The sequence below is a fragment of the Cucurbita maxima genome, unplaced genomic scaffold (genome assembly GCF_002738345.1).
Source record: "Cucurbita maxima cultivar Rimu unplaced genomic scaffold, Cmax_1.0 Cma_Scf00002, whole genome shotgun sequence".
NCBI classification, from domain to species: Eukaryota; Viridiplantae; Streptophyta; class Magnoliopsida; order Cucurbitales; family Cucurbitaceae; genus Cucurbita; species Cucurbita maxima.
In genome coordinates this window covers 4,544,797-4,557,818 of record NW_019272018.1, presented here as the reverse complement: position 1 = coordinate 4,557,818, position 13,022 = coordinate 4,544,797, and the positions used below count along the sequence as shown (strand labels likewise).

The window sequence follows — 13,022 nt, the reverse complement described above, 5'->3', positions numbered from 1 at the left end:
AGTATGGCGAACCTCTTAAAAACCTAAGGCCTCTGGTTTAGATGCTGTTTTCAGCAGGAAAAAACCATAAAAACAAAGTACACTCTAAAACAAATCCCAGGTAATAACAATATCCAACAGTAAAAGCATTTCAAAACAAATGGTTGAATACGATGTATCAGTGACATGGTCAAGTGGATTACATTACCAAGTTTAACATATGAAGCCAAATATTTGTTGTCTGTGGTGTGGTGGCTATGCAGTTGATTTCGAGTACCAAGTTGAATATACAGCACCGCAGAAAGGTTTAAAGTATAACCTCCCTGGCATTCGCCATCGCTTGGCATCGAGAAGAAGTCGACGCCAGTCTTGATCTTAACCACCCTGAAATGGAGAAATGTATTGAGGAGCCATGTAATGAAAACATTGGCTCAGTCATCACAAACAGTTCTAATTAACATGGCTCACAGTGTCAAATTGTTTCCAGACAACAATCTCTGTCTACAAGATTACTACATATTTTTCGAAACTAAGTGTCAGAATGACAATGTTCTTATTCTGAGCACATCTCAGTTGTTTCCAAATGGTTGAGCAGATCAACATATCTATAACAACGTTTTCATCATACAATTGCAAAAATGAATCCATTGACTTGGACTAATGAGCTTAAAATGATTCAATTGTTGGCTAAGTTGTACATTCAGTTTATATCAGAAATGGGTACTGTAAAAACATAAGAGAAGTAATCACTATGAGAACAGAGCTGGAGCATATATATGAAAGAGAAGCAAAAGAATTATTTCTCAATCATTTAATAGGAATTCTGGTATCTGCAGAGATTAAATATTTTATCTGCATTAAATGTTCATCATTCGATATGTTAAGTGAAAGCCGAAGATTTGTGATCAATACTTCTTGTTCCCAACTCAAAGGTCCTGATGCATGCAATGCCTCGATAGTGCAACGGTAGGCATGTAACTCTAACCTATGAATTTCAGCAGACAATTCTTCTTTGGTAGGGAGGCAGTGGCCTTCATATCCCGAATGATGAGGTGATCGACCATCAGGGAAGTGACAAGCAATTTGTTCAGTCACAGCAGCAGACACATCACAAGGCATCTCACTTGAGTTGTCACTACTGATGCTGCAACTACCAACAGAGCACATAATGCTATCTCCATCGTTTAGTTCTCGAACCGGACTACCTGGTTCTTTACCCTTGACATCCAGTTTCAAATGCCCACCATGTCTGCGATTTAGAGATTCAGGCCTACGTCTTTCACCCAGATAATCTCTAAGATATGAAACAGGACCTACCTGCAGTTCAGGTAACTTCGTTGGATTTGCAGCAACCACCTTAACATATCGCCCGTCTTTCTCAATCAATCTAACTTTATGGCTCGCTCCATAAAATGCTCCAGACGAGCAATCTGTTGATCTCTTCAGAATTCCAACATTGTGGCCATCTTGAATTCTTTTGTTCCTAACAGCAAAACCGTCATCTTTTTTCCACAGAGTGGTCCTTGAGTTTGTCTTCTGAACTTGAGAGGTTGAATTTTGATTGTGGTTCAAAAGTTGATTTGCATGGAGCTTCCCTCCATTAGAATTTTGGTTTCCCTGCGAGAAAAAGATTCACTTCTTCACTTATAATGTTATCAACACGTGAAAACTGCAAGAAAATATGATATGAAAATTGCTTTGATGTTTTTTTTTTTGTATATTAAAATGTATAATCTAAAGGCTAATGCAAGTTCATGACTCCTAAGTAAGACATAAATGCGAATGTTGCCAAAAGACATTAGTGCATACTCATTCAGCAACACAATGAACTCAACAACGACATCAAGCTCCTCACCATATATGATAAGTTTTACAATTCATAACCCCTAATAGAACAAAAAGTAACACTGTGGAGAAAAGGTAGATAGATGATAGTACCTTTCCAACCATAACCCTTGCACCATCATCATCTTCCCATGGCTGTCGAACCCGGATATTGGTTTTTCTGACTTTAAACTCCTGAGAGGATCCAAGTAATCTGACAAGAATGTGCATTTTTCCCAAAACCTCTGAGATTGTGGCAATTTTCCATGAGTTGTTATCAAACACCTCTACAACATCACCAGGAGCCCAAGCCCCTTTAACATCTAAATGAGTGTGGCAGGGTACGATGACCTTTTGAGACACCTGCTCCACCATAGCATGGTTGCTGCCACCCTTGGACTTAACATGTCTAACTATGTAATTGGCACCGTTGCTTCTTATCGCTTCCATCAAACATTGTGGTCCTAAAGGCACCTTCTTCTTGCTCAATATTTTCAGCTTACTCCCGTGTTTGAATTTCATGATGTGTATCCCAAATTACTAATCGAAATCTGTTATCAGAGTTAAAGAAAACACGAGTTGAAGCTAAACTGACATCATTCAAGATTGAAGGACGGAAATTTATAATATCCGAAAAATTGTACAAAGACTACACATCACTCAAAAATTCAATATAGGAGGATCCAAAACTATGAGAATGAAAACTAAAACTCTTTCTCCAAGACTTATAGTTTAGATAAACATATTCACTCTGCAAAAAGTTAATGAAAAGAGAAATGGAATAAAAGATCAACAGAAAAGGAGAGTATCCCAAATGTTTAAGCCATTTATCATCTATAATTCTACCATTGGAATGTCAAAATTATAAATAGCTTAGTCTTTTCAGGTCTTGATCCAATCGAAAGCAACACGAAACAGCCTCCAATTCGATTTCTTTTTTCTTTTCTTTTTTTCGTTTTCTTTGTGTGTTTGCTTATACTAATGCCTTTTGTAATCGCTAAAATATCAGACATCAAGCAGCACCATCATCGATACTGTTCATAAAATCATGCTGCAGAACAGATAAAAGCAAATCAAAAGAAAATTCATACCAAAAAGTACCCTCTATGTTGATCAGAAAATGTAATGAAAGAACACACAAACTAATTTCAGTAAGGCTGCTCGCTGGAAAGAGGGGAAGAGAAGGAAAAATGAACAAAATCTTGAATAGTTCCTCGATCATGCCATAAAAACACAAAATATTCATCAAAACAAGTTCACGAAACTGATTAGTCTATTATCGATTTCTTTGTACAATATCATCCAATCCCATGATTTCCCTTACGTTTTCCACTGCTTTCTGAGCAACCAAACACCATCCTGAGAAACGAACAACCCCCAAAAACAAGAAAAAGAAATAAGGAAAGAAAATTATGAGCATCAGAAAGAGCATCAAGATTTAAGGAAGTGCTGAAAATGGAAATATAGATTGAAGCGAAAAGAAGATGGAATTGAAGGAAGCAAAAGGAAACGAATTTCACTGACCCTTTTGAAATGCAGCGAGACAATTGTTATTCCAGGATCGTCACAACCCTCTTTCTTTCTATCTAATTTGTGCTTCAATTTTGTGTCGGTCCTTATATTGGATAATTAAGCGTGATTTGCTTTTAATTTTTAGGCCATACTACGAAGGCCCAGAAAAAGAATGGAAATCAAATATTTATTTATAAATAAATAAAACTTAATAAATAAACAAAGAATAATGGTATGGTTTTTATGCTCAACTTGGCAACAAACAGCCCAAGAATAGCTTGTTGAGTTGGAAATTGCCTGTTCATCATTCTCTTCTTCAAAGCAAGCACTATACCCAATTGAAATTTCTGGGTTTTAATCAAGTTCTTGAGGAAAATGGATTAAATTAATTTTTAGGTCAAATTAAAATGGAATTTATGCAATGAGATGTGGAGGAAAAAAATGAAAACTTTCCAATCTTTTATATAATCAAATTTCATTAGCCAAATCATATACCAAACATCTAGGCAAATGCTTAAAAATTTGGTAGGTTTGGCCACCAAATCATAATATTTATGATCACTTCTCACAGTTCTTTTAAATTTTATGAAATTCTCAAGTAATTGTTATAAATTGTTTATACTCATTTCATTGAATATATTAATACGATCTATTTGTTTAATATCAATATTGTAGGTAACCGTACATAGTCTGTTAGGAGAGAATAAAACGATCCAAAATTGGAATATTGTTAGACTTGAATGAGAAGGCTTAACATGTTGGCTGTTGTGAATGGGTGTGTAAGTTTGAAGCTCACATCAGTAACTTTGAAGCTCACATCAGTAACTTTGAAGCTCACATCGGTGATATTATAGTTATCCATTCTCTACTTTCTTTCCCTTTTTCAATCTTTTTAAGATTTGTCTTTGTCTTTCTCTAAACAAGAATATGTCTAAAATATGCGGACTACTCAGACAACTTTTACTATACACTTGCTTTTTTTTTTATTCTCTCTTTTTCATACAAAAATTTGTTCATAGGAAGAGGTTAGTTTCGACGGTACGAACGGTGTGCCAACAAGGACATTGAATCTCAAAGGAGGTGGACAACGGACGGTGTGCTAGCGAGGACACTGGACCCCGAAGGGAGGTAGATACCGGGCAGTGTGCCAACGAGGACACTGAGCCCCGAAGGGGGATGGACACCGTGCGGTGTGTTGGCGAGGATGCTCGACCCTGAAGGGAAGTGAACACCGGGCAGTGTGCCAGGAGGGACGCTGGGCCTTGAAAGGGGTGAATTGTGATATCCCACGTCGGTTGGAGATGAAAACAAAATATTCTTTAGAAGGATGTGGAAACTTTTTTCTAGGAGACACGTTTTAAAACCGTGATGCAATATGTACCAACGGTAGACTTGCGGTATTACAAAAATACTCAAAAGTAGATTGAGTGAAGCAAGTAGTTGTGTAATGTGGAGGTTGAGTAGGGTGAAAGCAAATGAGGTGTTGTTGAGAGGGCAAAGTTTGGAGATGTGTGCGTTTAAAGCTTGAAATTACCTTGAGATACACGTTAATCTCTCTCCCTGATCTACCAATTTCATAGATCATAATCAACCCAGCTTTGCCTCTTTTCAAACAATATTCTCCTAAATCTGTTATAAACTTCATACATATCGCTATGCCTTTTCTATCTGTTGCTTTCAAGCCAACAACTCCTCGTATCATACACGTTTCAGTTTTCATTCGTAAAGAATGAGTGCAGTTTTATTTGAACCAACAATCATAAAGCAGTAATGAGTTACATTATGGATGTGTACTCAAAATTTACCAGGATGAACAAATCCAGAGGATTAAAGCAGAGAGAAGCAGAATGAGAGGAATGAGATGAACTGCATTATGTCCAGGAGGTTTAAAATGTGGCCCCATTTCTTTCTTGGGGGTATCAATCTTGAACAGTGGCAACAGATCAGGGGCTTCATTCTTCAATGGTGGGGAGCTGGTGAAACCCGGTGGCATGTCGACTGAGTGCTCGTCGAAGTTTCGAGACGTGCTTGAAGACCTATGCATTGTGAAGGGGAAGTAGTGTTGGGGGTGAATGGAAGGAGAAAGGAATGGCAGATCTTCTTATATACAAATGCTATTCTATTGGTTTTGTTCAGTTAAGGAGAGAATCAGGCTTTGCTTTAGGAGCCAAAAATGGCGTGGGGAGAAGAGATTTGAAATCCCAAGAGTTGACAAAAGTGATGAATGATGAATGAAGCAAGCTGGGGTGGTGGTGGTGGTGGTGGTGGCTTCATTGAAAAGCTGCTTGAGGGGCAACTAAAGGCATGACCATAGGCGTTTTCATGTGAAAGGAAAATGTGTATCTTGTTTATACACCCAAAAATAACTCAAACAAACGTTTTTCAACCTCCTCCTCTATACTGTCTGTCGTGTATTCTCAAGCATCTTTGGTAACAGTTTTTATATTGTTCAACATTATGGAGAGAAGTAGACACATTTTGGATAAAAAGAAAAAGGAAGATCATGTATATATAAGTAAGAAATTGAGTATCTAAAAAGTAAAACCATGGAACTTTATGCTTAAAGTGGACAATATCATATCATTGTGAAGATTCGTAGAGATTCATGAAAGTTTATGCTCAAAGTCAATTAATGGAGCTTGGTCCCTTAACAATTGTTTCTAGATCAATTGAAGAACATAAAAGTAACTATATAGGCATGCCTACAAGAATTTTAAATATAAAAAAAAAGTCAACTATAAATCGATTGAAAATTTGAAAGTTTGAGATATGATACTTTTGAGATATCAACTTGAACTAATTTTATATTTAAGTTGGGCCGAGTTCTTACACTTTGTTTTTCAAAACACAAAGAACGTTACTAAAACGTTGTACGATTAGGACGGCAGATGCAAAGAGATAAGGATACACGCCAGGTGGCGAAGGTTGTGAAAGTGATACCGTTTTGGGGGAAGAAGAGGAAAAGGTCAAGGCCCAAGTGTAGCACGCAGGCGATGGAGGGGGCCCGAGAGGCCGAGCAGGGAAAGTTGGGCACTCCCCAGCCCAGTGCTGTAGCTATGCCAATTAAAACTACAAGTGCGGACCGGGCGAGGCGGGGACACGCCACAAACCCCTCCAAAAGAAAAGGAAAAAGAAAAGAAAAAAGAACGAAACTTTGAGAGATAGAGACCAGAGTGGTAGAAAGAGATACAATCAATTCACTACAGCGACGACAACAAGAAAATATAGCCAGAAGCACACCCACTTCGGGCTCCTTCACCCAGGTTCACTTTCTTCCTCCTCGATACCCTTTTGGTTTCTGCCTCCAGATAAATTTTTTCTTCATGGGTTGTTGATGTTTTTCCTCTTTTGATTCGTTTTCTTGAATTTTTTTGAATGAAATACACGAGGCTTCATTTTTTTTGGTTTTTTGGTTTCTCTTTGGGGATGGGATGGTTTGGTGATGGTGAGAAGTCGTTTCTGAATCTTGGGTTGTGTTCTGTTGGTGGTTTCTTTGAGGACTTTGTGGGGTTCTTTTTTGCTGCTCTTGGGATTTAGTCATGCGGGAAAAATTGTTGTAATTTCATGGGGTTGGGTTGAAATGCATTTATTTTTGAACGACCTCAGTTTGAGATAGTTTCTATTATTATTGCATTTCCTCTTCTCTCATTCTCGACTCTTTCTTCCTTGGATGGTTGAAAGGGGACTGAATCATGGAAATTTTAGTCGAAAGGATGAAATGAATTATTAACCTTGGATTAAAGTGGCGTGGTTGCATTGTTTTTGGATGGTGTTTGAGGAGATTTGGTCCTTGGGATGATTTCTAATTCAGCAAGTTTCTCAAAGCAATTCCGACACCTCCCATTTCTTGGCATAGGTAGCTACGGCAGGATCCATTGTGAGGCAATCTCTTCAGGTGGCGGTTCACTTGGCCGTTTGTACTGTGAATATGAGTTTTGCTGGCTCTTCCGTTGTCTCTGGTCAATGGACTTATCCCTCTGCATTCTTCTCTGTACATTATATTGTTTTGTGGAAGCTTGAACTTTGTTGCTTGATTATATCATGTCTCCTCAGGTGTTAAAACTGCCAGAAAGGCAATTGAGTTTGGTAAAACCCACGTAGTGAGGCCCAAGGGAAGACACCAAGCTACTGTTGTCTGGCTTCATGGTCTTGGTGATAATGGCGCAAGGTTTTCTTCTTTCTTTCTTTCTTTCTGTTCTTTTCTTAATTTTTTTTTATTATGTTTAGAAATGTTTTGATTTTGTTCGACAGCTGGTCGCAGCTCTTGGAGACCCTTCCCCTACCAAATGTAAGAATATGAAGCTTATCAAACTATTTAGAAGCATTTATACTGCTATTCTCCATGGTGGGAAGATGAACTTGTTTCTTTAGTGTGATATAAACTTGGAGTTACTGATGCAGATTAAATGGATATGTCCAACTGCACCTACTCGACCGATAGCTTTATTTGGTGGCTTCCCTTCTACTGCTTGTAAGCTTTACTGCAATCCCTTTTCCTTTAATTATTCAACGTCGCTCGAACCGGGATCTTCATGCTGCAAAGTCTAGTTATTATTTATGTATTTTACAATAACAAGAGCATCAAGACTGATATCTTATATATTCAAGACTGATGTTCTTGTTAAACCAGGGTTTGATGTGGAAGATCTTTCAGAAGATGGTCCAGATGACTTAGAGGGGTTGGATGCTTCAGCCGCTCACGTTGCATATTTGTTATCAACAGAGCCATCTGACAGTAAGTTTCTCTTGCCCTTCTAAATACTATTTGTTTTTGCTTTTTCTACTGATTGTTGGCGTTATTCTGCTGTAATCTTTTTTACAGTTAAGCTTGCTGTAGGAGGGTTCAGTATGGGAGCAGCTACTGCGCTTTACTCAGCGACCTGCCATTCACTGGGAAAATATGGGAATGGCAATCCTTATCCAGCCAATTTGAGTGCAGTTGTGGGGCTTAGTGGCTGGCTTCCATGTTCAAAGTTGGCTTCTTAATTCTGTCATCTGGACAATCTTTGATCCTTTTAAAATCAATATAAAGCTTCATTTAACGAGTTATCATGGTGATTCCAGGACTTTGAAGAGCAAGATGGTTGAGATGAAAGCTAGTAATAGTGGAGCAGGATCATTGCCTGTTTTGCTATGTCATGGCAAAGGTATTTATGAATTTAGAATTGTTCATGCAGAATATTACGTTACAAATTAGAGGTTGTTGTATTTCTGATAATGGTTTGGTGTGAAACGTAACGTGTTGCAGTTGATGATGTGGTTCTTTATAAATTTGGAGAGAAATCTTCACAGGCATTACGTTCATGTGGATTTCAAGACGTGACGTTTAAATCCTACAACACGTATGTGACTTTGTGTGTGTGTTAAAATCAAGAAACTAAGTAACGTGTTGTTTGATATCGAGTCGTGTTTTGTTTACAGACTTGGGCACTACACCGTTCCTGAAGAGATGGATGAGGTTTGCGCCTGGTTAACTTCAAAGTTGGGGCTATAGAGGGAGGAGGAAGGGAAAGCTCTTCAGATTGCACCATCTTTACTTATGATGTTTAGACAAATTCTTTGCCCTACAGTTTACTGGGAACAAATTTGGCGTGATATATATATATATATATTATACTATATTCCTTTTGAACCTATATTTGATATGGTTTTTACACCAAGATTGGAAGCTGCAGAGATACCCTGACCCATGGAATTTGGATTACTGTATCCTACACTTGATTGTTACTCTTCACTATATATCATTTTCCTGCGTGTTTTGCTTCATGTTCCATCAGACAGTTTTGTCTCAAATTTGTGTACCTTAACTATTGTGAGATGAACGATGAATCTGATTATACTCAACTTTCCTCCCTTTTTAAAACATTATTATATGAATGAGAAAATTTCTTTTGGTAATCCCTATGATACTATGTTTATCTTGAGGTTATACAAAATTTTTTATCGCACACAGGTTGTGACATGTTTATAAAGGAGAATTGTGAGATCTCACATCTATTGAAGAGAAAAAAAAAACATTTCTAAATCGTGAGGCTAACGGTGATAGACAATATCTATTGGTAGTGTTACAAATGGTATTAGATCCAGACATCGAGTGGCATGTCAGCAAGGACGTTAGTTTCTAAGGGGGTGAATTGTGAGATCCTATATCGATTGAAGAAGAAAACGAAACATTCCTTGCAAAGGTGTGGAAAGTTTTCTCATTTTAAATATTGCTTATGAGTCAAAACAAACAATATCTACTAGCGGTGAATTGTTAAACTATTACAAGAATTATTTTACCAATTAACATTTTGTTCATAATATTATAAACTTTCTAATTTGTATGTATATGATGTTTGAGCTCTACAAATCATTGCATTTGCAACTTGATTTTTTTGCCATATCTGATGCTTTTTTATTAGACATAGAAAAAGCACAATGTTATTTCTTATGCCACATTTATTAAGAATGTATCAGAGCTCCAATATGTAACTTAACTCATAATATAACATTGAAACTGGGAGTTGTTTTGCAAATCGAGGCAATACTGTGATCATTTCAAAGGATATGGAAGCAAAACAACATTCAAAGTGATCTCTATGTCTCTTTGGGCCAGTTAAAGCTGAAGTAACACTATCTACGGAATAAAAACAATTCTACTCCCAAACATTTAATACAAAGAAGCCAAACAGTTCTTACTTTTGCAATGGAGACAAGATCATTAGGCGCGGGCATGGGAGATGCGATTTGCAAGCAATAGAAGAGACCTGCCTCTCTGCTCTCTTTCACTTGTGAGATTCTGGGACGAAAGCAACATCTGTGATTCCAGTTGATACTGTCAGCAGCCGCTTATCTTCATCTTCCACAATTTCTGCCGAGACCAGTCGAGTGTCGAGCGACGGAGACCCGGTGGTACATTCTTCCTCTGGAGGAAACAAACCCCAAATGGTAATGCTTATAACAGCATACTTCGTTGGATTCAAGTTTTTAACTACATACGTATTGCATCAGACCACAAGTTCTAGATCAACCCAAGGAGGAAAAATAAAACATTCAAGTAAAAGACCACAAACCTGAGTATTCGTGGTATTCGGGCAATTGTTTGACAGTAGTTACTTGAAGACTTTCAGGTAGCAAACAACTGCACAAAGCACCTGAAGTTTTCACCAGAAGAAGTTAGCAGAATTCACTTATACGCTTGCAAATGCATGCAGAGATCGAGTTCGATGCCAAACGGGCGACATCCATGCCCATCGAATGTGTTCGAGTGAAGTTACAACAGTAAACTATCATCATTCGTTCTTTTATTTGCATCATAGTAAAGACTGAGAATGGAACAATTAAGGAACAATCCATCATCACTTTTCTTTTACATATTTGGAAGGAAAATCGATTCAAGCAGAAAAGTATGCAAAAAAACGAAGTTTCTATTCAAGTTTTCTTAGAAAAGGAGCAGTATATAGGTTTCAATGGCATCAACATAATGGCAAGAGGAATTCAATGAAAAGATGACTGCAAAGGAAGTGAACAATGGTGTGCTGGGTCGAAATCAAAGAGAGCTCAAGATATAAAACTGTTACCCATCCGAGCGAGCCGATTGATCCATCCAGGTATCCGTTTCCCAGTCAATCTGCTTGAGACATCATCAGTAAAATGATTACAGTTCTTGGAAATAAGATGATATGTATCTCCATGATATTCAGAGGCAACAGTTTCAATGAACGTTCTAAATTCAGAGGGAGGCATATCAAGTTTTCCCAACGTGACAGAACATCGGTATATAAAACCCGGACAGCTCCTTGGTTCTACTTCAAAAACTCCACTAGCAGGGAAGTCGTGAGCTCCAAACCCATACTCTTTACCGTGGACTGTGATCAACACCAAACATACTTAAATGAATTCACACGTTAGGTTCACAATAGCCATAACATTGACTTGAAAATTCTAACTTATAATCAAGAATTTCATACATAAATTAAGTTTTACATTAGTTGGAAGCCTTTCTTTTGATCCAAAAATGCTTCAATCTTAAAAACATGATGAGATCACACCAAACCCCCTCTTATCCCTAAAACAAGCATAAACAGAAACACAAACACACACAGAACTTAAGAGATTTTATTTCTCTCCAAATATTCAATGGCTAATCAGAGAAGAAAACAAGATCTACAACAGTTCGAAGATTCTAAGAACAACCCACATTACAAAATCTGATTTCGCTGACCCTGATGATCCGGATATTTCAATGGCAACTACAAGAAAAGATTTTGCAACACCTCATTGAAAATGTTCCACACATCCAGAACCAGCTTCAGATCAACCAATCCAGACAATGGAAGATGATTCGGAGTTCATTCATCAACACAAGATGTTTAAAATCAATCTTCTGTAATTTTGATTCAGTTCCATTGTAGACCAAATACTTGAAGAAATTCCAAAAGAAAAAGGAGGAAGGTTTGAACAATCTTTCTTCAGAGCATCAGATGCATTTTAACAAACATAAAGAGTGCACCAAACACCAAACAAAATCAGGAAGATGAGAAAAGGGGGAGAGGGCAGAAGCAGATACGAAAATCACCTTCAATACCCGAATGAAAAATCCCAAAACCAAACCAATAAGAATAATTGTTGGCAGGGGTGAGATCATAAACGTTCAACACCACCTGGGTCTCGTATTTCTCGTTCCAATCTCCACTTACGGGGGTCGTTTCCGAGGTGCTCTCTGCTCCCATCTTCAATTTTTTTTTCTTTTCTTTTCTCGCAAGAATATCTTTCCTGAATGAATCTGAACTTGAAAATCTAGAAAGAAAACCTCCCAACTTTTACTTTCCCTTCCCTTTTTACCTTACCCTTCTCTGCCCATCGGAGAAAAAACAGGAATAAAAGAAAGTAGGGTCGATCTCCGGCGAGATGGGAAAAAGAAAAAGCTCAGGAATTTCGAAGAAATTATTAACAGAAACATCAATAATATAAAAGTGGCAAATGAGAACGAAGATAAACGAATAGGTGGGCTCCCAGACGTTCGATTTGGTGCACACCCAAATAAATAATATTGTGCTTCACTCTGCTAAATAAAATAATTAAATATATGGTTTTGTTTTTGGAAAATGACTTGTTAGGGTAAAATATAACAACTCCAACCTATTCAAACCTTCTAATTACTTCCTCAAACTTTTTTAAGCTTAAATTTCTTCTTTCTTTTTTTTTTTTCTGCAATGCATTTGCCATCAATTTTACATTTTTTTAAAATAAATTTTGAATCAAAAGTCAAATTACAAAAACAAAAAACAAGGTTTTTTTTTTTTTTAAAACATAATTTTTAAAAATCAAAATAAAATAGTTATATAAACCAAATAGATAAAAAATTTGTTAAATACACCATTAAAAGTTTAAAGATTCATAACAGGTCTTGATACCTAATTGAATACCTAATTGAATTATAGATATTCACAACTAAATTAGTAATTAATTATTTTATAAGCTATATTTTTTTTTAATTATATATTAAAGAGAGTTGTGTTTTATTAGTGGGCCACCCCTAATTTCCCAAAATAATTTCTATTTGAATTGCTGCAATTTATTAAAGTTGTTAGATGGGTAAAGACATGATTTGTTGAATATGTATAATAATCATGTGACACTCCTTGATTGGTGGGCAGGAATTAACTTTAAACAATCCTTCAAATGCATTAGTAAAGCATAGCTTTTTTTTTTTTTTTTTTTTA

The 13,022-nt window shown here is 36.9% G+C and overlaps 3 protein-coding genes across 6 annotated transcripts; 1 reads left to right on the top strand and 2 right to left on the bottom strand.

The window, feature by feature from the left end:
- On the bottom strand, positions 1-3,921 carry LOC111497581. Its single transcript, XM_023148414.1, has 7 exons — positions 3,568-3,921; positions 3,328-3,466; positions 2,943-3,162; positions 1,918-2,854; positions 965-1,596; positions 188-363; positions 1-44 (listed from the first exon to the last, which is right to left on the bottom strand). Exons 4-7 carry the CDS (start codon positions 2,323-2,325, stop codon positions 16-18), a joined length of 1,245 nt encoding a protein of 414 aa, XP_023004182.1. The 5' UTR covers positions 2,326-2,854; positions 2,943-3,162; positions 3,328-3,466; positions 3,568-3,921; the 3' UTR covers positions 1-15.
- A 2,506-nt stretch (positions 3,922-6,427) lies between these two features.
- LOC111497590 (acyl-protein thioesterase 2-like) lies at positions 6,428-9,152 on the top strand. 3 transcript variants are annotated; one of them, XM_023148432.1, is made up of 10 exons: positions 6,428-6,578; positions 7,172-7,274; positions 7,369-7,483; positions 7,567-7,603; positions 7,717-7,786; positions 7,946-8,050; positions 8,138-8,288; positions 8,380-8,462; positions 8,564-8,657; positions 8,737-9,152. In XM_023148432.1, the coding sequence occupies exons 2-10, from the start codon at positions 7,244-7,246 to the stop codon at positions 8,807-8,809; spliced, it is 759 nt and encodes a 252-aa protein (XP_023004200.1). In that variant the 5' UTR covers positions 6,428-6,578; positions 7,172-7,243; the 3' UTR covers positions 8,810-9,152. The 3 variants fall into 3 exon arrangements, with proteins under 3 accessions (XP_023004200.1, XP_023004208.1, XP_023004193.1); XM_023148440.1 differs by having other exon boundaries at positions 6,433-6,578; positions 7,176-7,274; XM_023148425.1 differs by lacking the exon at positions 6,428-6,578 and adding an exon at positions 6,624-6,642 and having other exon boundaries at positions 7,176-7,274.
- Positions 9,153-9,784: 632 nt separating this feature from the next.
- LOC111497613 (deSI-like protein At4g17486) lies at positions 9,785-12,334 on the bottom strand. Of its 2 annotated transcripts, none has more exons than XM_023148448.1 (4): positions 11,876-12,334; positions 10,878-11,165; positions 10,371-10,451; positions 9,785-10,288 (listed from the first exon to the last, which is right to left on the bottom strand). In XM_023148448.1, the coding sequence occupies exons 1-4, from the start codon at positions 12,027-12,029 to the stop codon at positions 10,083-10,085; spliced, it is 729 nt and encodes a 242-aa protein (XP_023004216.1). In that variant the 5' UTR covers positions 12,030-12,334; the 3' UTR covers positions 9,785-10,082. The 2 variants fall into 2 exon arrangements, with proteins under 2 accessions (XP_023004216.1, XP_023004226.1); XM_023148458.1 differs by having other exon boundaries at positions 9,785-10,222; positions 11,876-12,326.
- Between the last annotated feature and the right edge of the window lie 688 nt (positions 12,335-13,022).

Coding starts and splice junctions, on each gene's coding strand:
- LOC111497581 (XM_023148414.1), bottom strand. CDS start 2,325: ATGAAATTCAAACACGGGAGTAAGCTGAAAATATTGAGCAAGAAGAAG. Junction 1,597..1,917: donor CAAGGGTTATGGTTGGAAAG/GTACTATCATCT, acceptor TTTTTCTCGCAG/GGAAACCAAAATTCTAATGG. Junction 45..187: donor GGCTTCATATGTTAAACTTG/GTAATGTAATCC, acceptor TGCTGAAAACAG/CATCTAAACCAGAGGCCTTA.
- LOC111497590 (XM_023148425.1), top strand. Junction 7,484..7,566: donor CTTGGTGATAATGGCGCAAG/GTTTTCTTCTTT, acceptor TTTGTTCGACAG/CTGGTCGCAGCTCTTGGAGA. Junction 8,463..8,563: donor TTTGCTATGTCATGGCAAAG/GTATTTATGAAT, acceptor AACGTGTTGCAG/TTGATGATGTGGTTCTTTAT.
- LOC111497613 (XM_023148448.1), bottom strand. CDS start 12,029: ATGGGAGCAGAGAGCACCTCGGAAACGACCCCCGTAAGTGGAGATTGG. Junction 11,166..11,875: donor TTTTCATTCGGGTATTGAAG/GTGATTTTCGTA, acceptor TGTTGATCACAG/TCCACGGTAAAGAGTATGGG. Junction 10,452..10,877: donor CAATCGGCTCGCTCGGATGG/GTAACAGTTTTA, acceptor TGAAAACTTCAG/GTGCTTTGTGCAGTTGTTTG.